At 39.8% G+C, this 23,284-nt stretch overlaps 3 protein-coding genes across 10 annotated transcripts in view; 2 read left to right on the top strand and 1 right to left on the bottom strand.

Annotated features, from left to right (window-relative positions):
* Positions 1-8,849: 8,849 nt before the first annotated feature.
* Positions 8,850-11,627, top strand: LOC311131777 (homeobox protein Dlx6a-like). Its single transcript, XM_084164906.1, has 3 exons — positions 8,850-9,433; positions 10,080-10,273; positions 10,646-11,627. The coding sequence occupies exons 1-3, from the start codon at positions 9,121-9,123 to the stop codon at positions 10,886-10,888; spliced, it is 750 nt and encodes a 249-aa protein (XP_084021032.1). The 5' UTR covers positions 8,850-9,120; the 3' UTR covers positions 10,889-11,627.
* A 2,440-nt stretch (positions 11,628-14,067) lies between these two features.
* On the bottom strand, positions 14,068-17,241 carry LOC311131743 (homeobox protein Dlx5a-like). The gene is made up of 3 exons (XM_084164871.1): positions 16,744-17,241; positions 16,146-16,330; positions 14,068-15,836 (listed from the first exon to the last, which is right to left on the bottom strand). Exons 1-3 carry the CDS (start codon positions 17,105-17,107, stop codon positions 15,525-15,527), a joined length of 861 nt encoding a protein of 286 aa, XP_084020997.1. The 5' UTR covers positions 17,108-17,241; the 3' UTR covers positions 14,068-15,524.
* A 4,289-nt stretch (positions 17,242-21,530) lies between these two features.
* The window catches only part of LOC311132099 (protein argonaute-2-like), a 29,323-nt gene continuing 27,569 nt past the window's right edge, over positions 21,531-23,284 (top strand). For all 8 annotated transcript variants that reach the window (XM_084165281.1, XM_084165279.1, XM_084165280.1 and 5 more), the window contains exon 1: positions 21,531-21,772. In XM_084165281.1, the coding sequence (XP_084021407.1) occupies positions 21,748-21,772 (25 nt within the window). In that variant the 5' untranslated portion in view covers positions 21,531-21,747. The remainder of the gene's footprint in view (positions 21,773-23,284) is intronic.

The following is a 23,284-nucleotide window of genomic DNA, read 5'->3' as shown; positions in this document are numbered from 1 at the left end:
AGGCATTGTGGCATACATAAGTACATAAGTGTTTACAAACTTAATCATCAGCATCATGTCTCTCTTCCTATTTTAATATTAGCCACGTGCAGAATGTCATTCACCTATATTACCTTATAGCCTATAAGCAAGGCACAATAATGCACATTCCTCACGCTTGTGTTTAACCAATGGGCACACTCTTGCAATCATCACCTTTCTCTTTCTCAACCAATGGGCATAAATCTTGGAATGTATTTACATGTCAAATTTACCCATGTTTTCTTACTTGATGCATTACAGCAAAAGTTACCCTCCACCTCCCCACCACCACCAGCTAAGGCCCATCATTGGAACTCCTTTCTCCCAGCGCGGGGGATTCGATGCCAGCTGCGCTGCATAGGGCTACCTGCCATAACAGCATCTGGCTCCGAGCTCGGAGATGAGGCCATTCCCCAAACTATTTCATATTGCATTTTGTCTCTGATGTTCATTCAGTTAATGAACAACAAAGCCTTAAACTCGTTTGAACATCTTTTCGTATAAGAGGAATAATGGGCTGTATATTAATTTATTGTCATCTCCATCTATTTAGTTGTGGCTGATGTCTTTTAGGAAAATATTTAGCAATTTACTGTAACATTGGGATATGGACCAAGAAGACAATTTCTCATAGAACGTGCGTGAAAACAATAAATGCATTTCGCAATCAAAGCCATAGTTACTTTAATTCAGCTTTCAAAATATTGGCCATGAGTATACCCCTCGAAATGCAGTTTCAGGTAGGTGTTTTTGGGGGCGGTGTAGACAATAGTTAGGAAATATAATCTGACAACTCCTGCATTGTTGTTTTTATGAGAACCATGGCAGCCCAGTGAATGAGTTGGGCTGTCAGTCACAGTGCACATGACCAGGTGTGATTTTTCTTTCTTCGTTTTTTTCCGCCTCAGGTCACTCTGTGCTCTTAAATTACATGCTCCTTTTGTTACAGGCATAAATGCATTGTCTGTGCCACTTCCTCCATGGTTCCCACTTTCGTCAGTGCAAGTTCTCTTGTTTAAGCGAATGTAGGTCAATTTGCTCAAATTTGTATTGTGAATTGTGTTATCTGCTATGTGCAACTCCTGTTCTGTCCAACTGCAATGTGCAGTTGGTTCTGTTGCATCAAGGATTTTAATTTCTCTCAATTTTGTTGAAATATTGTTATTTTTGGATGTTAAAATGTTAGCCTTTCCAACCCGAGGAAATTAACCCTGTAAATTGTTTTTTTCCATGCCTAAGTCTATATTCCTAATTTTTTTGAAAATGTACAGAAATGCGATTCTCATAGTTATTTTTCATAACTGTCTGTTAGCCGTTATCCTCTCTACTGAATAGTGTAATATGTTTATGTTCCAGACTGTATGCCACATGAATCATTAGGTCTGAGGTTTCTTACACCACATCTGTTCACTTATCCCTTCCAGGGGTTACAGCGTTGTGTAGATGACTTTACCCACCACAGCGTGGTGCAGGCTAGAGGATTTTACCCACCAGCCGACATGCATGCACAAGCAACTCGGTCATATCAGAATTTCACTAAATGCTGATTATGACGAAAAAATTAAGATTTGTGGGATTTTTTAAATAACTTTATTTTTTCTTATTTTTTTACCTGCCCAGCAACTGTGAATTGGGCCTCGTTGTTTTTTAAAACTCCAGCACACTGATGTGAAAACTGAAATGTTGATTTTTTTATGTGGATTGTCCCAGTCCACATCAACTAAATTACATAAATATTTTTCTAAGAAAAATGACATAGTTTTTTCCATAGTTTTCCTTATCCCTCTACCCAATGTTTGTCACCCATTCGTTTGTTTTGTATTTACAACAAATTTAATTAAATCTATTTTCTGAGATGAGGACAGCAGACTTTACTCTATCAAACCCTAACGTGTGCACTGATCTATCAATCTCGTGAATTACCAGCTCATGACCCCAATTTAGCGTCCCATAATTTGTCATAGAAGTATTGTCTCTCGCACCGTGAGCATGCTGCACAGTGTATTAACTATTAACTATTAATACACTGCAGTGATTGTAATTTACATCGCCGTATGGAGTAGACTAGAGATAGCATTGCGGACAACTGTATAGGAATACCCTGTTGGAGTTATAGCCACCTGCCTGTTCAGACTCAAATATGCACAATAATTCCTCTTCAGTGGAAGGCCCCGCCGCGGGATCTCCAAGATGAATATGTAGATTTTTTTGTTTTATAGTTGAAGCTCAAAGGTGCATTATCATAGTCTGCGCGGAATAAAGGATTCTTAAAACATGATCAGTTGCAGCACCATGTTAGCCAACACTCAACCCAGGAAAACGTTCACATGGGGAGCCTACATGCAAATAGGCTTGTTAATAATTCTGATGATAATATTATGTATAAAATAATTAGCCTATATTAATAGCAAATAATGTATTCGATTCTATGTGAATATATGTGAAATTGTGAATATTTATATATTGTTTTGGGATGTAGACTACAACAGTGATAACACTACTGTGGCATTAAAATATGAACGTATCCGTGACTTTTAGGGCACCATTGGCAGTTCTAGGATTTTCGCACACATGGGAACTTCTTTATCCAAAATATGTGATTCGGCCTCTGCACGCCTAAACAACAGTGGCCTCTATGTGCAAGTTGACATGCTAACCCATCATTCAACTCCACTACATTTATCATCTGACAAATTTTGCCAATGCAGACCAAAGCTAGAAGCTGCAGTTATGAGATGTTGCTCCTCAAATACATTGATCTATTTAAAAAGGTAGTGTCTATAAGCCTATACGCGATTGTGTCCATATTATTTTTAATTTTTTTATTTTTGTCATTTAGCAGACGCTCTTATCCAGAGCGACTTACAGGAGCAATTAGGGTTAAGTGCCTTGCTTAAGGGCACATCGACAGATTTTTCACCTAGTCGGCTCGGGGATTAGAACCAGAGACCTTTCAGTTACTGGCACAACGCTCTTACCCACTAAGCTACCTGCCGCATATTTTGCATTTATTGTTTTAGTTTTTCAGTTGCACATACTGGGCTATGCATGCGTACTATTCTTCAAGAATGGCAAAAAAAAATGCTATTTACAGTATGGATATAGAGGATAAAAGACATATAACACCAATTATATTTCAAGAGGTTTGGAAATAAATTACCTATTGCCTTTGAAGTAGCCTACATTAGAAGGCTTTGTGATTTGCAAGTGTTGAACCGAAGGCCTTTCCCGCTGTAGCTGCAAACGAAAAAATTACGAAATGAAAAACTGGCTCACGGCAACAAAAATGAATCTTTCTTTGCCCCCTTTGTTTACCAGGAGGACTTTTTTCTCCCATTTTACTAATTCATTTTAATGGCTTTCAAACTGGAAAATGGAAATGTTACTCTTGCCCTCTACTTCGGCAGCAGCGTCCTGGCAACAGAGCAATTTTCTATCATCAGGGATAAACGGCATCGAACAGTACATTCTGATTTTTTAAAAAGCCCATGATTGCTGGCCTTCCTCTCTGTCATCTCTCGGGGAAATCCTCTCCTTCAAACCCGAGCTGTGTGCTGTCAGACCTAATAACGTCGCGCATTAAGTCGAGAGCGAGAGAAAGCACAGTGTTCTTATTTGTCCCCATCGAAGATAAAAGGTGTTCGGCTCAGCCAGCAGCTTAATTACGATTAATTGCTGCGTAGACATCTTGTTGGAAATAAATCGTCCAATTTGTAAATCAGTGATAGGCCTGAGTCATTAGGCTCTTCCTGTAAAAAACACTATGCAGATAACATTAGGCCATATTGTGAGATGGGTTTGTATTTGCATAACCAATAAGACAATCACAATAAGTACATGTTTGTCCTCAGTATAGGCTATGTTTTTAATATTAGCTAGACATTCACTTGATATAAACCATCAGGGAGAAAGTCAACCTCATGATAAATTAATTTGATAAAAATGCTAGTTTTTTAGGTGTTGCCTTGGCACCTAACAAACGGTGTTCATGTAGTGACCACTTTCTCATAGTGACCATGAATAACCTCAACAAAACAATGCATTCTGAGTGTTTCGATCATTCATAATTTGGATAAAATTATCAGAAAATCACTTTATTGGTGTTTCTTAGTCGATCGTTCGTTTCCAAAGCTCTGTCTTAGCTTCAGGCTGTTTCAGTCGACAGAGTAATCATTAAACAAGTAAACATAGTGTTTCCAGAGAAGGCGAGAAGAAGAAACAGCCGAGCTTAATAAAAAAATGTGGTGTGTGTGTGAGTCACCTTTTAGTTCAGTAGTTTGGACTGTGTTGAATAAAATCAATTTGACTAAGGAGGGTAATGGTGCAGCTCCTTGTTTATGTTTAATAATTGAGGCCAAAATGACCGCACGAATTGCCAGTTAGTCCCTAGTTGTAGCCTATACCTTCACCTACCTATCCTGCTGTTATGCTCTTATAGAAATCGTCATGTTTGGGTTGAGTCGCCCTTGTATTATATGATTCTGATGATTGAGAAAGATCCCTTGGCTTCAATTGAAATGAGTCAGATCAGTGTAGCACAGGGATGGGCAACGTTGATGGTTGTGGAGGACACAAACATATCTGAACTCATCATGAGTTCATTTCGTACACATCTACTCATTTTGCCATGTGGTGTAGAGAAAATGTTGCTGTTTTAAAGCTAGTTTGCTGCAATTCTAAACATTTTGCCATGTGGCGGAGAAAATATATAGCAATTTTATAACTAATTTCATGCATATTTTTAAGTTTTAGAATTAATTTCGTTCAATTCTACTCATTTTGCCATGGGGTGGAGAGGAACATTTATAGCTTTTTGGGGTGGGGGTTTGATCCGAGGGCCTTCACTGCCAGTTGCCCATCCCTACTGTAGCCTATTCATTTAAACATGCAAATAAACAGCAATGTTTTGTTATTGTGACCGTAATACTGTATAGCCTATATGGATGCCTGGATGATTTACGTTCCACACTTTTACGCACAGTCTTCGTGCGTAAAAGTGCGTAGGTCTTGCGCTATATGGTGAAGGGTTAGCCTAGCTCTGCCATGAGCAAACAAGGAACTCCGTCTGGTGATGTTTGGGGGACTGCAGATGCTCATTGCTCCCCTTTTGATTGATATTACGGTGACCCTTGTTAGACAGCTGTATTTCGGTGACCCATTTTAGACAGCTGCGTGTGGTATCTATCTGCGTTCGCTTTCCCCTCGCCATTTCCCTTACACTGTAGCGATGGAAATCCATCGACGCCTGTAAGTCTGTGAAGAGCCTATGGGTTTGAGTTCTGGAGAAGAGAGACACTAGATTGGCAAGTCCCCACGTTCCAAACGTTCCTGAAAACCGAGCTCTACAATCAAGGAGGTGACTTTACATACATATTTCTGCATTCATATTTCTGCCACTTGGCAGAGAAATTAATGTGTTCTCAGCGGGCTACATATTAACGCTCAAATACGATTAAACATATGTCGCTATTTTCTACACAGAGACGCAAAGCGTCAAAAACACATGTGACACAAAGACACACAGACACAGACACACACGCTGGCACACACACACATACATACATATACGCGCAGACACACACATATGCGCACACACAGACAGGCTAACATAAAGACAGACAGCCATAATCATACACACCTGCACGCATGCACACACACACACACACACAGTTCCTGTTCGAAGAGACTTATAAGGCAATAGGCCTTTACCTCAGTAATAATGATTGATAGTAACCACTGTTATTATTTATTATGAGTCTTAGTAGTAGTATTAATAGTAGTACAATTTATTTTAAAATGTGTTATATAGGCTATTCATATTGTGCATTATGTTCCTCTAAAAGGCAGACTTTTTGTGCAAGTAACTCATAGCCCATGCAGTTCCAGTTTAGGAATCCATGCCTATTCCCAGTGGTTTGATGTTTGAGTGATTTTAGAGAGTCATCTATCACCTTTGTAGGACAGCTTGAATTAAAGACCACTTCTGTAAATCATCACAACCATTGATTTCAAGCTGAAGGTCAATCACCTACTACTCATGCCAAAACTAAAATAGTTTTTCATAGCTGCCATTTGTTCATTATTATATACATTTTTGGGTAATTTGAGGCATAATCTCCCCTGAATTAGGGCCAAAAATAAAAATATCTTTAGTCATTTAGGTCTTGAAAAGAGAGCAACATATATAACTAGGCCTATGTATTTTGTACATTTATGTATGTGTGTATGTAGCTATGTATGTATGCATGTATGTATGCTCTCTCGTCAGATTTTTTTTTTTTTTTGTCATTTAGCAGACGCTCTTATCCAGAGCGACTTACAGTTAGTGAGTGCATCCATGTTTCTCAAACTTCACCTTTCAAAGTTGTTCCAAACATCACATTTCGAAGTGTTTAATTTTAAGCTTAGGAATTAACTCAGAATTTTGGAATCGGAGGCAGATGCTTATGCCCATCCACCATCCCCGTTTGCAAGGCCCTAGCAAAACCGAACCCTACTTGAAGGTAACAACACTCACTGTTGCCCCTAGTGGCCGGCTTCCACGTCATCGCCCGACGTCCTCAGACAGGGATGGACGTCGAATACTGATTTGTATCACAGGTGACATAGCTGTGTATGTATATATGTATGTGTATATACTTTATAAAATTATTCAGCATTAACATAAGCAAATATACTTAATCTAAAAAAATGATGGTTATAACAATTATATACATTGGATTTATAGCTTACTATTTAGAAAATAAATGCACCATATCATCACATTTGAAATGTTATGTTTCCCCCAAAAAAACTATAGGCTACGTCCATCATCACACTGTGTCCTCAGACCATTTAAAACAAAAAAAGCCAGTGATCTTTCACTATTTTCACCACCTCAATAATCTCCACTGGTGTACAGCTTCCTATCACGCCTGCGGGACACTATACTTCCACATTACACAGAAAACATGTTCGGAAGTCATAAAACTGTCACGGTAGGTAGGTGATGCTTCGGTCTCTCCAAAAGGTAATAAACTATAATGTCTCAACTAATAAAGTACCAAGATAGTGAAGCATGCGAGCAACAGCACGGAAAAGCCCCTCAATGTTTGGCTTGTGCCATTTAAATTCGATTAGATAAGGTATGGATCTGGTTTCTGTCCTGCGTGTTGAGGTGGAACTCTGGGTGAGGCGTTCTACAGTGTGTTAGATCATTCAGGGACGACGACTTCTAGGCTATTATATCTCAGGTCAAGCCTGTTCAAATTCCCGTATTAAGGTTACTAAGAATTGCATTGATTCCTACCTCATTTAATTTATCTGAACAAATGCATAAATCCCCATATAGCCTTTACAAACAAAAATACGAAGAATTGTAAAAATCCATCATGCAGAAGAAATGTATCTTTCTCTGGGGTCTCTTACCTATATGAATGTCCATATAGAGGTATCCTAAAACGTTTAGTTTTTATATGATGGCTTTGGTTTAAAATCCAATATCAAAAGGCATTTCATATATTTCATATCTACCAACTGTCTCTGTGCTTCTCGCTTGGTCCACTGCTGGAAAATGATTTTCCGGCTGGGTTGTGCACTTTTTAAATCCCACAAAGTAAATAACAAGCTTGGCAATAATAGCAAGGTACCATGTTCTTGTTATAGAAAGGGAGAAAATTGAAACTAAACGCTGCATTTAGACAACCATTTTTGGTAAGAGGATACTTGAGGCGACACTGGCGTATAATTAGGGGATAATTTATGCTATATCCAGTTTTATTCCACCTTCCCAAAATAAACCCAGTCCATAATCATTACAGGCGAATTGTTCTTAATTTTATAGCTCCAATTTGAATTAAGTGTGGTGGTTAATCAAAGAGGTTTTGGTTTTAACTGATTGCGACCATAATTGCTTTTTCATCACCATTTTGAAATAAATTAATGCCACACCATGGGGAAAAACGTGTTGACAATAATGTTTTTTTTTTTTAAATGATAGGCTATGTAAAAGTACATTTAAAGACCGTTTTATTGCATTTGCATTGATAGTTTATATTGCAACAGATTTTGCCAAACCGCAAACTGTATAATTTGCATGTATTTCATACACTCTTAGAAAAAAAAGTATCTGAATAGCACCCAAAAGGGTTCTATGCTTGCTTCATATATGGCACCCCTTTGGGTTCTATATAGAACCGAAATTGGTTCCATATAGAACCCTATATGGAAACCAAGGGTTCTATGGAACCAATTTTGGTTCAGTGAAGAAGAACCCCTGGGGTTCTATATAGAACATTAAGTGGTGCCATATATGAAACAAGCAATAGAACCCTTTATGGTTCTATCCAGAACCTTTTTTTCTAAGAGTGTGGGCCTACTGAATCATGCGTCTTATTTCAGTAAGGATCAAATATACAATCGGTTAACCACGACATCCATCCTTCCTATCTGAAATAGGACTAAATTGTTTTTGTCATCTTGTTGATTTGTTGCATGTAATTTTGTTTGAATAACCTAATCATTACGACGGTATGGAAATTGTGTCAGTATATTTCCAGGGTGATGATATGGTGTGTTCAAAATTATATTCGTCCATTAGGCTAAATCAAACCGTAGGCTGTGTGTAATTTGGGGTTGGGGATTAATCCTTAAACAAATTGACTATTCCAAAGGGCTTCCATAATTATTATACAAGCTTCTTGCGTTTGACTATTGTCTGTAGGAATGAGGTTATCCTGGTTGTGGCTGCGGTGGGAGTTGGTAAGGTGGGTTAACTTGCACTGAAATCTCCATGAAGCACACAACTGATGACGTTGGGTTGAATGACCAATCGGAAGGCGCTGCCCTTTGGAGACAAACCATTTTACTTGTAGTGTCTGCATCAAGTCTGGAAGCAAGGACTCAATTTTAACAGAATCCACCTTAAATCTGCCTTAACTTATGCCCACTTTGCGCCATACCGAGTGAGACAATCAGAGGAGGAAAAAAATCGAAGAAACTGCGAAATTCAGGTGTTAATGGGACAATATCTGTCCGTTGAGGAGAGAGAGACAACAACACAGCGAGAGAACCCATTTGGACTTGAGAGAGGGGGTGAGTGCGCTCAAGGCAGAAAATTTGATGATGACCATGACTACGATGGCTGACGGTTTGGAGGCTCAGGACTCGTCCAAGTCTGCTTTCATGGAGTTTGGTCAGCAGTCTCACTCACAGCAGAGCTCTCCGTCGATGGCCGCCAGCCACTACCCGCTGCACTGTCTCCATTCCGGGTCGCAACCAGCTCACCATCAGCACGATAACTCTTCGTACTCCGGCACCAATTCCTACAACAGGTCGCTACCGTACTCCTACGTGAGCCACCCCCATCACAGCCCGTACCTGCCGTCCTACCACAATAACACAACTGGCGGCCAGACAAGGTTAGACGGCACAGGTAAGACACTTTTCCATTCATGAGAAGAAATATGCTTTATATCGTTTTCATGAACAGCGATAAAAATGCGAATGATATTTATTTCTTATCAAATCGGTCAAGAACGAGATCAAGCCCAATAAACGTCCAGCAGATCATTGAATGGCGAATTAATTTGAAATTGTGTCTGAATTACATTTTATCTGTTGCCTCGTTTTTCTCTACATCGATGTTTATTTCATGGTCTCTTTTTGCTTTAGAACACTCCCCCAGATCCCATTCTATGACCATGCTTTGCACGGGGTATAATGACAAGCGAGGAATCCTCACGAATTATTCTTGGAATTAGGCGGTCTACTCGCTTTGAAAGTTGTAATTAGCATTTAATTGACATGTCATTATGAGCAATATCCTAAACATGACAGAGGATTCAAGGATGATTACAATCAGATTGAGCAAATGTGACATGTGAATATGTATCAGTGGTCTGGATTTAATATAACCGAATGTATCATATTTTCCTTATTAGATACGGCTATTTAGCCATTTAAATGGGCATTATAATCTACGAAATGAAAAAACATGATTTGAGGAATTCTTAACTATTTGTTGTGGAATATTTTTGGCCTTATGTAGTGGACTAACATTGCCCTTTTTTTTGTTGCAGAGCAGCAGAAAACAACAGTGATTGAAAACGGAGAAATTCGTTTCAACGGGAAAGGCAAGAAGATTCGCAAGCCTCGGACGATTTATTCTAGTTTGCAGCTTCAAGCTTTAAACCACCGTTTCCAGCAAACACAATACCTCGCCCTGCCAGAACGCGCTGAGCTGGCTGCATCTCTCGGACTAACACAGACACAGGTATTTTCAAAACATGAATTATTATACAGAAGGGTATACATTATTGTATTATTATTAGCCCTTTATTATCATGTATTACTCGTATTATTATTAGGCATATTATTAGCATGTATTATTATTAGTATTACCCTACAATTGCTCTGGTTGTTGTGTTTTTGTTGTTGACCAATTTAATATTCCTTCGTAATATTTTCTTTTTTACGTAGTCCTGCACGAATGCATTGTAATAATGTATTGTAGGTTTTCTAATCATATTCAACATTTCAGTTGGTCTATAAGCCTATTTATTAAAATGTGAATGAATAAATATATTCATGATAGTAACATTATATGTTATCTGGTCTTCCGTTGCCTTCCTGTTATCTCGTGCAGGTAAAGATATGGTTCCAGAATAAAAGGTCAAAGTTCAAGAAGCTGCTGAAGGCAGGTGGCAACCCGCACGAGAGCGACCCTACTATGCCTAGTTCCATCGGCCTGTCTCCCCGCTCTCCAGCAATTCCTCCTATATGGGACGTTTCAGCGTCCAGCAAAGGAGTGAACATGGCGGCCAACGGCTACATGCCCGGTTATTCTCACTGGTACTCCTCCCCACATCAAGAGACAATGCAGAGATAGACCGCGTAAAGGGCGGGAGGCCCGAGGCCTGACAATTGATTTCCGTCAGCCTCGAGACATAAGTGTTGTCGCGTTCGAACAGAGAGTTTCCTTGAAAAAAGGCCCGGCTGCTTGTGAAGGATACCTGAGGACAAAGTCTCTGTGATATGACACACGATAAAGGAACTAACCGTATTAACTTACCAATGACTGTTCAGTGGATTGCCTTTGTTATGCTTTCATTCATGTCAACATCTGACTGTCAACATACCAAATATAGGCTATCGCTGACATTTAGCCCAGCACTTGGGCACGGAATGGACTACACTCACGCGTTTTTTTGCGGGTTGAACTTTATGCGAGGGTATATTGTTGAAATGTAAACTTCACTTTGACTGAGTGTTTTTCTTGAACATGCAAAACAAAGCATTCTGTCTGTATATATATTCTTCAATTTTAGTTGTACATACACTTTTTATGTTTTGTCTTTCATAAATGGAGTAAACCATGACTTAAAACAAAGTTTCGTGTTTTGTACTGCAAGATAAGATGATTGATATATGTCATACATGACTGATGAGCAATTCCTTGTCGAGATGTCATATGGACGTTCTAAAATGTAGGTCCCATAGGTTTTTCATGAAAATATTACAGGCTATCCATCATAACACTATGTTTCCTCTTCATAAAATATACATTTCCAATGCACTGCAAACGAACAAAATAGCCTATAGTCAAATGCATTAAACAACACTAGAGGAAATTAACTTACCCTGTTCCCCTTTGTCAATTCATCCCGAAAAAGATGGTCGCTCCATGTCCAGTTAATCTTGTGATTTTCTGCCTCAATTATAAGAAGTATTGACAAAATGTTTTTCTCCTCTCTGCCCGTCCTAATGCAAGACGCTAAATGCCAAGCTCCACGGGATCGATCTTGAACAAAGCATCCAGCTGCAGTCCCGTTCAATATGAAGGAGATATTTGGGACAATTTATTGGTTTTATCCAAGTGAGGCTTTTTTTCCATTCTCATAAATGCAGGCATAATTAGGGTAATTTTTGATGTAAGCCCACTGATTACAGCGTTTTTACCGTCAAAGATAATTACCTGTAATTTTCTATCACTTTTAATACTAAAAGGCATCTTTATTTGGATTTGAGGTAGCACAGACGGAACAAAAGAGGGAAATTATTAGGTTATTCATATACAAATTGCTGAGAGCAGTGAACGGTTGGGATATTATCTGAAATTACAATGTTGAAAAGAAGAATGTGAAAGTGTCTGCAGCTGTCAAGTCGTGGATGCCCCACTGGCACACAGTATACCTGCATGGGCCCCACTTAACCAAAACCTACAGGCCCTATCACCACCATATCTATAGGCCTATATTTGCATATATATATAGTCTGAGTTATTGCCCAAACCCTCGTAAACAACCTTTCACTTAAAAACGTTCCTACATTGGCCGAGAGTAACTCGTAAAGCAGAAAAGTGCGTGGTGTGGGGAACTTCTCCTATCAAAGTATTTTCACACCCAAAGGAAATCACTAGCTTTTACAATAAATAATCTTATATTGTCATAAAATGGTCATGCATTTTAAAGGCTATTTTGAAAATAGTTGCAATAGGAAGATTCACATTCTTCTCAGAATGTGCATCAGAACTGTGAAAAGCCTCAAACAATGCACATGTTTAATATTATGTAATTAAATGGATTAATATTACATGAAAAAATATATAGAGCTGGAAGGGGCGGGGGTGACAGCACTCATTTACATTTTTTACATTTTAGTCATTTAGCAGACGCTCTTATCCAGAGCGACTTACAGTTAGTGAGTGCATACATTTTTTCATACTGGCCCCCCGTGGTTTTCTGGCCAAGATATAGATTGATGCAATATATTTCAGTATAACCTGATCATATTTGATCAGTTTGGCTTCTTGATTGTAATTGATTATAAAATCTGAATTGGCAAAGGCTCTCTTTGGATATAGGCCTATGGAAATAACTCCGGACAAATACATAGGCTAGAATGAATGTCAATATTTACGGGCTAGTGTTGAATGCATGCTGCTCTGATTTGATCAATTTTCGTTGTTTTATTTAGCGCGTAAGACATGGGTTATTTATCACAAATTAACTAGAAAAATATATAACAAATGTAACCTAAAATAAGGTAGGTTAAAGCCTATAGCCTAGGCTATACAAACCAGATGCATTCGGTATTTAAAAATTCTAAAACGAAAGTGTCCAACAATCTTTCATCTAGTGATTCACAGAGAAAAAACAGCCTTACCTTCATACGATTCTTTAGCCTACAACAGTGTTAGCAGTGGTCAAAAAGGTTGGGCTTCGAATGGGAACGCTGTCTGCGACAGTACACGGTTCTAGTGCTCGTGGTTGAGTAAGCATATCCAGGTGTGAAAATGCTTGAACACCCCGGTACCTCTTATATATTGCCTGCAAAATGTTCTGTTATTACTGTCACTGTTTAGTGATGGTGAGCTATAAAAAATGCCTTCTGCAATCAAGAAGCAAGCGCATCTTTGCAAATTATAGATAATTGTCAATGTCCAGATTATGATAATGGCGGCCTAATCCTGGAGTATAATTATATTTGAGTGTTACAGTTGAAGCTGTCCAGTAACGCTAACTGTCATTATTTAGACTCGATTTGTAGGGGAGTGGAAAATGTTCCGTTGGAGTTTAACAGGGCTCTCGATATAATGGCATGGTGTGTGTGTGTGGTGTGTGGTGTGTGTGTGTGTGTGTGTGTTGGGGGGGGGCATAAACAATAATATTAAAATAAACCGTAGAATTCTTGAGTACTGGCAGTGTAATTATGGGACCACGTGCACTACGTCGACGTTTTGGATTAGCGTTCAGGCAAACCATTATATTTTTTGCACAATGATTTCAGCTGAACATTCCCAAGTGCATTGGTTGCTTGCTAAGGCTATATTCAGCCAGATTTAATTTGTGGTAAATGTGTCCTCTCACCGTGTGTGTGTGTGTGTGTGTGTGTGTGTGTGTGTGTGTGTGTGTGTGTGTGCGTGCGTGTGCGTGCGTGCGTGTGTGTGCGCGCGCGCTTGTGTGATTGTTTCTTGGTTGATTCGTTTATATATGCATAATGATAACATGTTTTATGTAAAGTTTGGAACAAGAACCCAATTACAACACATTCATAGGCCTTGATTTTCGCTTCAGTGGAGTAAAGTTTATTTAGTGGTATTCAGTGGCAACACTTTTTGTAGGAGGCCTACTGCTGGCAGCTAATGATATGTTCAAATGTTGAAGATTTTATTTTACCCGGAAGGTCTGACGGAGGTGGGCTGTGGCCGGGAGTGGCAGAGCTCTGGAGCCGGTCTGCCCCCACAGGAATGCGAATTGTCTCAGATCTTCGTACCGCCCTTCGCCTCCTCTCTGCCATTCAAAGCAACTAATTCTAGGGGACAAAAAGAGAGCACGGCTGCAGACTGTCTGTCAGACCGACACCCATGTTCTTTGGGGGAGGTTGGAATCCAGATGCAACTCCAAAACATGAGACTGAAATGTGCTAATCTGATTTAAAGAATAGGCACAATAATAATAATATATTAACCGGCAAGAAAATAGTATCAACAACAATGTGTGTATCTTCACAATAATCTGATTTAAATCGTGTGAATTCTTGATTCTTTTGTTTGGTTTACATCTCGTTCACCACGGACGACAAGAAAAAACTAAATTATATTTTTTGTTATGACTGTTTAATAAAGTAGTAACAATAGCATACCATTCCTTGAATATTTGTCTTTCAGTGGAACATCATTTACAACTCTAATAATGCAATAGTAGGCCTATACCTATAATATGCCATTTAGCAGACGCTTTTATCCAAAGCGACTTACAGTCATGTGTGCATACATTTTTACGTATGGGTGGTCCCGGGGATCGAAACCAATAGACACTAATCATCTACGATGCTCTCTTCGATAAGGTTCTGTTTTAGTCCGTAATGTATCCGCTCAAAACATAACGTACTATGTTACTATGCGCATAACCATAAAACAGGTTGTAGTACTAAACATGAATAACTACATGACATGACACGAAACAAATCTAGCCTAACCTTTTGTCATACCAGCAGGTAACTCCCCCTGAGAATTCCGCGCTTGTTGAAAATCTAAAATTGCCTAATTGTAGGCCTATAGCCTAAGCTCATTATACCATCTCCTTGTTGATAGATCTGTGCCCAAATTAATGTTGAAAGTGAATCACAAATGTGCACAACTGACCAAATATGGCACGCAGACAGTCCAGGCAAGTTTGATCTGTGCATGGATTTAAAGTGTCTCAGAATGTGGGCTAATTTTGTAATGTTACGGAGTCATTGATTTTCAGTGCGAATAGCCTGTCTATAGGCCTAATCATGAGGGAGGATTTGTAGGTAGGCCATTTTTTTAGTCTGTCATAATTCAGGAGGGCGCCATTAAAAGTCTCTGGGTTCCATTGTCGATTTAAAACGTTTAATTAGTCTTCCAAAATGCAATAAATTACATGCACACATTTACACATTATACACGTTCTTCTATGACTTTCATCAATACATTGCATATTCCTCTGAACATTTTAAACACGAGTCCAATACAATGTAAATATTTGTTGAACTGGGTTTCAGTATAACGTCCCAGATCCAAGAACCAAAGAGTGCTGTATCGAGTTGGGGGCCTGGAGGTGAGAATTCATGACACCAGCGGTGGAGTACCAAGACGCAGAGTTTTCCAAAAAGGTGGAAGCCGCGGAGTTGATGTTCTGTGCCTGGTGGCTGTGAGGCCTGGATGGGCCATGCGTGTCCCAGACGGCGGGGGACTGCGGAGAGTTGCATGCCATAGGGTCGCTGGAGCTCGGACTGTGTTCTGGTGGAAGCTCGCCATTCTTCATAATTTTCTTCAGTTTCGACCTTTTGTTCTGGAACCAGATTTTGACCTGGGGATGGATGAGAAATATGTCAAAGTGAGTTAATAAATAAAAGCATATTGACATCCCAAAATGCCATTATACAAAAGTATTCATACGAATTAAGCTTTCGATAATTTTTCAAGAATGGGGTGAGGTGTTTTCGTTCATTACGCACACTTTACGCATGACATGTATATTGTAAACACAATGCAAATTTGAACTGACAATTCCGGTGAATGTAAACAACATGGACCAAGTGATAATTTAGATTAAACATTTTTTTAAACAGAATGAAACTGAACATACAATGAAATTGGCGAAAAGTAACCCATTTACCTGCGTTTGCGTGAGTCCCAACGAAGCGGCGAGCTCTGCTCTCTCTGGCAGCGCGAGGTACTGTGTGTTCTGAAATCTCCGCTGTAGGGCGGCGAGCTGAAAACTGGAGTAGATTGTCCGTGGTTTTCTGACTTTCTTGGGCTTTCCGTTTACCATCCTCACTTCAGGTTCTGCTACTTCTTTTTCTGAAAGAAAGAAATCAATTACTTTATATGTGGTATACTAACAAAGTATTCGCATAACACAGTCATATTTCCTGGATATTCCATCTATTTCAGAGAGATCAAATCAAGAGGACATCTGTCGATTTAGAGGCCGATATTGAAGCCAATGCGTCTCGCAAAGAATCTAACGGGTAAAGGAAAAGTCCGTCCTTTTTACAGAATAACCTGGGTGAAAACTTTGTGCCCCTTTACCAATATTGATTTCAAGAATTGTACCATGATGAGAAAATAGCCTAGGTCAGGTTGAAATACTCGCATGTAAAATGTGTGTGAGAGCTCGAACACAACACAAACTTGATTCAATAATAATAATAATAATAATAATAATATTAATAATAGCCTAATACAAATACAATAAAACATTATGTAATTACCTTGCGGACTTAATGGTTGTGGTTGTACTCTGCTATAAGTTCCAGCATATTGGTGGTAAGCAGAGGCTGTGTATGCGCTGTAGTCTGGGTATGTTTTTGCAGGGTAATTTCCTGCAGATCCGTTTACGCCGTGGTACTGGTACTGATAGGCATTGAGAGGTTTCCCATACGAGGTGGAATTAGGCGAACAATAGCCATGGTGCACTGCTCCAGCGGGGCTATAGTAGCCAGAATCCGTGGCCGTAGACTCGGGAAGCGTAGGGGATTCCTGAGACGGGTGGTGCATGGTGGTGGAAAGCTGAAAAGGGTTCTGGAAGTCGGAAGGTTTGAAACTCGGAATCCTTCGGTCGAATACTCCAGTCATAGTTCGAAAGCAGCAACGTTAAATGGCTGTCTAACTCCAATGAGACGTCTGAAGACTGACTGAAGACTACACTTGCATTGTGTGATGTGTGCTTACGCCGACGTGGTCTCTCGAACTTCTGCCAGCCCCTCAGCAAAGACTTGGTTAAATCCTAAATTGCGCTCTTACGCACTGCAGGGAGGATCTGGTTCCATTGGCCAAGGCGTGCAGACAGCATACACCCCAACTCGTTCGACCAGTTTGCCATAGGCGATATACGACTCAGGCTACTTTGTTATGTTTTTACTATCAATCAAAATGGGCAATTAAACTGGGTGTCATGTCATCGATTGACAATTTAGCGGGGTAAATTACCGTTTCCAAAACGTCCACATGGATATATCAGTCTTGTCCCGTGTAGCTCAGTTGGTAGAGCATGGTGTTTACAACGCCAGGGTTGTGGGTTCGATTCCCACGGGGGGCCAGTATGAAAATGTATGCACTCACTAACTGTAAGTCGCTCTGGATAAGAGCGTCTGCTAAATGACTGAAATGTATCATGAGCTTCCGCATTAAAACATTACGACTGTTGAATTTGTAAGTCGCTCTGGATAAGAGCGTCTGCTAAATGACTTAAATGTGTTACCTGCCATTAATAATTCAGCTTTCGACAAGAAACAAAGAAATTACTACAGTTTTTATCTTACAATGTCTCATGATTGGACTTAATGCACAGACAGAAATGAAACAGTTTCGATTGCCACAAAATAAAATGCAGGTGATGCAACGAACAGATAAAACTAGATTTCTGTTTTACTTGCATATTCATAAATGAAGAAGAAACAAGTGTTTTTGTGTGTTTCTACCCCATATTGTCAGTCTAAAGGCCTATATGCCCATTGCCCAATGTATAAATGTATCTCTGTTCGGAAGAGGTCTTTGAAAATTAATTTGTAGGCCTATGTTAATTTTAACATCAGAGCAAGGTCTACCGCATCCTCATAAAGACATTTATGCATAAAATAAATTATTAGGCTATAACACATATTTCTCTTACCACGGTGAAAATCTATGGGAACTACCAATTAAACTCGATTATTTGTTCCTCATTGAAACAATGAAAACATACAACATTCATTAATTTTATCACTACGTTCACTAAGCTCCGTAGGGCCTGTGGGTGTTGCGCGCAACTGAACAACGCGCGTATTGTGGTAAAATGGCGCCGCTCGGTGGTGAATGAGGGAACGTACGATCACTTGGTGCGAAGCAGTGGAATCAACATAAAATGGCGCCACTCGGTGGTAAATGAGGGAACGTACGATCACTTGGTGCGAAGCAGTGAAATCAGCATCAGCCACACGCGACCAGACATTCCAAGAAAATATTTTGGGACGGGGCATCATTCGTAGCCGGATACTCAACGTAGTAGGCTATTGTTGCATACCATAAGTAATCAATCAATTAAGACTGAAAAATGTTATAGGTCTATTCATTGTAGACCTACTCCCCTCCATATTTGGAGAGTGATGCTAACGCTTTAAATGTTTCTCTATACTCCATCCAGCATTTTGGATTTGAGATCAAATGTTTCATATGAGGCGACAGTACCGAATGTTACCTTTTAGTTGAGAGTATTTCCATACATATCTGTTTTACCGTTTAGAAATTAAAGCACTTCATGTATCTAGTGCAGTCTAGTAGTCACCACATTTGAATAATTCATAAGTATTTGGACAAATTCACTTATAGTGTATTAAAGTGGTTAACATTTCCGTATTTGGTCCCTTACTCCTTGCACGCAATGACTACATCGAGCTTGTGACTCTACAAACTCGTTGGATGCATTTGCAGTTTGTTTTGGTTGTGTTTTGTTTTGGGTTATGTTTTGCCCAATAGTAACTGAATAGTGAATGATGACTGGAGTAATTTTCTTTCTAAGTGTGTAATAAAGATGTTTCTGAACACTTCTACATGAATCCTGATAATGCTATGATTAAGAAAAATGAATAGGCCTAATGAGTGGGATGCCATTCAGAGGCTACAACAAAACATGCAAACCTTTCACCATTACCAATAACAGGGGAGGTTAGCACTTTTTGATATTTTGATCTTTGTGCATCTGTAACCTTCTCACTCATCATTATTCACAATTTATTCATGATTGTCCATAATCATAGTAACATCCACATGAACGTATACTTAACAAACATTTAAACGCAACATGTGTTGGTCCCATGTTTCATGAGCTGAAATAAAAGATCCCAGAAATGTTCCATACGCACAAAAAGCTTATTTCTCTAAAATGTTGTGCACACATTTGTTTACATCCCTCTTAGTGAGCATTTCTCCTTTGCCAAGATAATCCATCCACCTGACAGGTGTGACATATCAAGAAGCTGATTAAACAGCATGATCATTACACAGGTGCACCTTGTGCTGGGGACAATAAAAGGCCACTCTAAAATGTGCAGTTTTGTCACACAACACAATGCCACAGATGTCTCAAGTTTTGAGGGAGCGTGCAATTGGCATGCTGACTGCAGGAATGTCCACCAGAGCTGTTGCCAGATAATTTAAGCCGCCTCCAACGTCGTTTTCCAACATCGTTTTAGAGAATTTGGCAGTACGTCCAACCGGCCTCAAAACCGTAGACCACGTGTAACCACACCAGCCCAGGAACTCCACATCAAGCTTCTTTACCTGCGGGATCGTCTGAGACCAGCCACCTGGACAGCTGATGAAACTGAGGAGTATTTCTGTCAGTAATAAAGCCCTTTTGTGGGGAAAAACTCATTCTGATTGGCTGGGCCTGGCTCCCCAGTGGGTGGGCCATCCATGGCTGCGCCCCTGCCCAGTCATGTGAAATCCATAGATTAGGGCCTAATTTATTTATTTCAATTGACTGATTTCCTTATATGAACAGTAACACAGTAAAATCGTTGAAATTGTTGCATGTTGCGTTTATATTTTTGTTCAGTATAGAAGTGTTCAAAAACATATTCTATTCTTACTTACAATAAAAGTGACTCCAAACTGGCACAATACATTTTTCACCATGCAGTTCCTATTGGGCAAAACATAATCCAAAAAAAATAAAAAATAAAACTGCAAATGCATCCAATGAGTTTGTAGAGTCACAAGCTTGATATAGACATTGCTTGCTAGGAATATGGGACTAAACACTAAACTTTTGACTACTTTAATACACAATAAGTGAATTTATCCAAATACTTATGAATTCTTCAAATGCGGGGGAACTAGATACATTAAGTGTTTTCATTTCTAAATGGTAAAACAGATACACTGTATGTATGAAAACACCCTCAAATAAAAGGTAACATCCTGTACTGTCGCCTAATATGAAACATTCTAGCACAAATAACAAAATGTAGCTTCACTGTCCAAATACATATGGAGTGAAGTGTTAATAGGCCTATATTACTATGAGGTAGTCCAATGGTTGGATTTGTTTTTTCATATTGACCTAAGAAGTTAATGGGATGAGCCCTCTGAATAGAATAGAATGGATGTGTCCATTTTGTGAAATACAGAAATGTGTCTATCTCAACCCCACCAAATACACACACACTTGGAGAGGCACAGGGTTAGCCACCAGGAAGCAGCACCCCTGGATCGAGATACGTTTTTAGGGGTTAAGTGCCTTGCTCCAGGGCACAATGGCAGGAAATGGTGCCAGGGTTCAGCAGCAGTCCACAGCAGATTGCCAGTTCAGTTCTGTCTTTTTCCGCAAATTTCTGGCTACTTGTCTGTCTCTCCAACCTCTAGGCCACCTGCCACCCCAATGTTGCACTTCTCTTTCTGTTTCAGGTAGGCCTAAGCATACAAGTGGAATTCAAGTGGAAGTGAATTTTTTTATGAGGAGTAGGCTGGGCCCCTAAATTCAGTTTAGCATGTTAGGCTGCCCCTACTGGTCAAACCATTGGGTCAAACTCCGAATTTGAGAGGATAAGCAGGGGGACGTGACACAAATGGCATGAGAAGGATGGGCTGCATCGCTACACCAATACAAAATCATCCAGTAACAATAATGAATGTTAATTATGACAGCCTTTCTGTGACTGTGGCTCTTCAAGCTAGTTCGCAGGACTTTTGTGGAATCCACGAGATTGGTTTATCAGTGAGCATTTATTTCAAATACAACATGCCCCGAAAATGACTGCTGTTTCTTCTTCCGGTGAAAGCCATTTGGCAGTGGCCAAATTAAGTAAACATAAAATTACACGTTTGGTTGGTAACGTTACAGCTATTTTGTTCTTGTACAGTGTTAACAGGGCCTAAATGAAATACATTTATTGCACTTTGGTTGGTTAATCTTCCTCTGAATTTCGCCATGTTGTAAGATAAACACAGCCAAGGAAACATCGCGCGGGGATAAGCGAGCGCTGTGCGTGTGACATCACACAGATCCTTCGCTAGCCTCTCTCGGCATAGCTCCGGTTTGTGTGTTGGGGGGATGGGGCCGTGCCGAGGATGATAAAGCTCTCGTGGTGTTGTAATTTACTGCTTGGCTAAAACCTTCCACCTCCTAACCGAGCCGCCTACACTGTTTTATATATAGGACCCATTTACGTATGTATTTTGGCGACGTTTGAGAAAAGTGGAGTACGACCACAGAGTGGACGCTGAACAAACGAGAAATGTATTCCAGTGGAGCAGCTGGAGGTAAGTTTTGCATTTTGCTAGTTAGCAAGACGGCTAGCGAATAAATGTGCTGATAGTTTGGTCTTTGGGGCCTCCAATCATTTACACGGGTTTGTTTTCATTTTGTAACACATTGTTCGCCAAGCTCAGTATAATTTCACAAAAACATTTCGTCCCTAGCTAGTTAGCTAGGTCTCGCGTTAGCAAGCCTTGCCACGGTTTGCCCGGCCTGTTGTTGTTAGCCAGCTAGCTAATGTTAGCTAAGCCTGTTGACCTGGCTAACGATAGTTGGAAGTCGATTAACTTCAATGTTGTTCAAGTCCAATCCTAAAGAAACATTTGTGCAAGCTGGGCAAATAACAAATTGTGTTTTACAAATATTTAGAAGAATAGATGGTTGGCCAGTAGTTCGCTACCGAGCTAGCTCAGAGGAACACATTTGTAGTAAACTAGCTAACGTTAGCCTGCTAACTAACGGGTAGTCCCCTTGCTATCCAACGGCAGCTTGTTAGCCTTTTCAATCGTAAGCTAGCTAACATGGTTTGCATGCTAACTAGTTAGCTAGCTACCTGTTAACCATTACTTGTTGTGTAACTTGCAAGCTAGCTAACCCGCATACATTTCGGAGACTGTTTGCACCGAGTTATTCTCTTTGCCGTTAACTACCATTATGGGGACCAGTCACTGGCTATGTATTGAGCAAGTACAATACTTAAGTTGTGTATCATTAGCTAGCTACATTAACTATCTATTGAGTTGAAATTGATAATGGGGAACTAATTGTTTGATCACTAACAAATTACCATTAAGTGAAGGCTAATCAAAGAAAATATCATCCTCTCCTAACATGCTGTTTTAGTTCATGATGTTTTAGTTTGTGCAGGTGGGAACATGGCCTGGTATTTAGGTTGGGGAAAGCATCCATGGTGTCTAGTAGCGTTAGCTAACAGATATTTTATACTATTACTAGTGGATAATTTCCCATCCCTCTTAGGTTGTTCAAAGTGGAGCCAGTTTGGGGAAAATGAATATTTGCACACAAAAAACAAAAAAAGGTACACTGGTTGACTATTTTCAGTTGATTATTTCCTATCCTCCATATATTGAAAATGATTGTGACAAGTTTCAGGAAGATGGGTGGTTTTAGGAGTGGTCAGATTGACAGGCTGCTGGTGTGTACTTGTTGATAAGGGAGCCGAAAAAGTGGCCCAGCAGTTGTACATGATTCTGTTCTAAGGCTGATAAGAGGGTGAGGCATTTGGAAATGGGTAGTTAGCGTGCCAGAAGATGCCAACCCTACCGTTACACTTGTTTACAGTGAGCTGCACTGAGGTCCGACCACAATCATGGTTACATTAAGACACCATGGAGCTGGCGCGAGATATGGGTTGGAAAACCTACCTCAATTCAGGAATGGGATATTCCACTGTACTCCAAATTGTACCTTTATCCGCGCTACTCCACTGAGAAGATTGAAATACTGCTAATTTTCCTGTGTAAGTCTGTATCTTCTGGCAAGGTAGCTAGCTATGC

This window comes from Coregonus lavaretus (genome assembly GCF_964263955.1).
Source record: "Coregonus lavaretus genome assembly, chromosome: 7".
In the NCBI taxonomy this organism is placed as follows: Eukaryota; Metazoa; Chordata; class Actinopteri; order Salmoniformes; family Salmonidae; genus Coregonus; species Coregonus lavaretus.
This window is presented reverse-complemented; position numbering and strand designations above follow the sequence as displayed.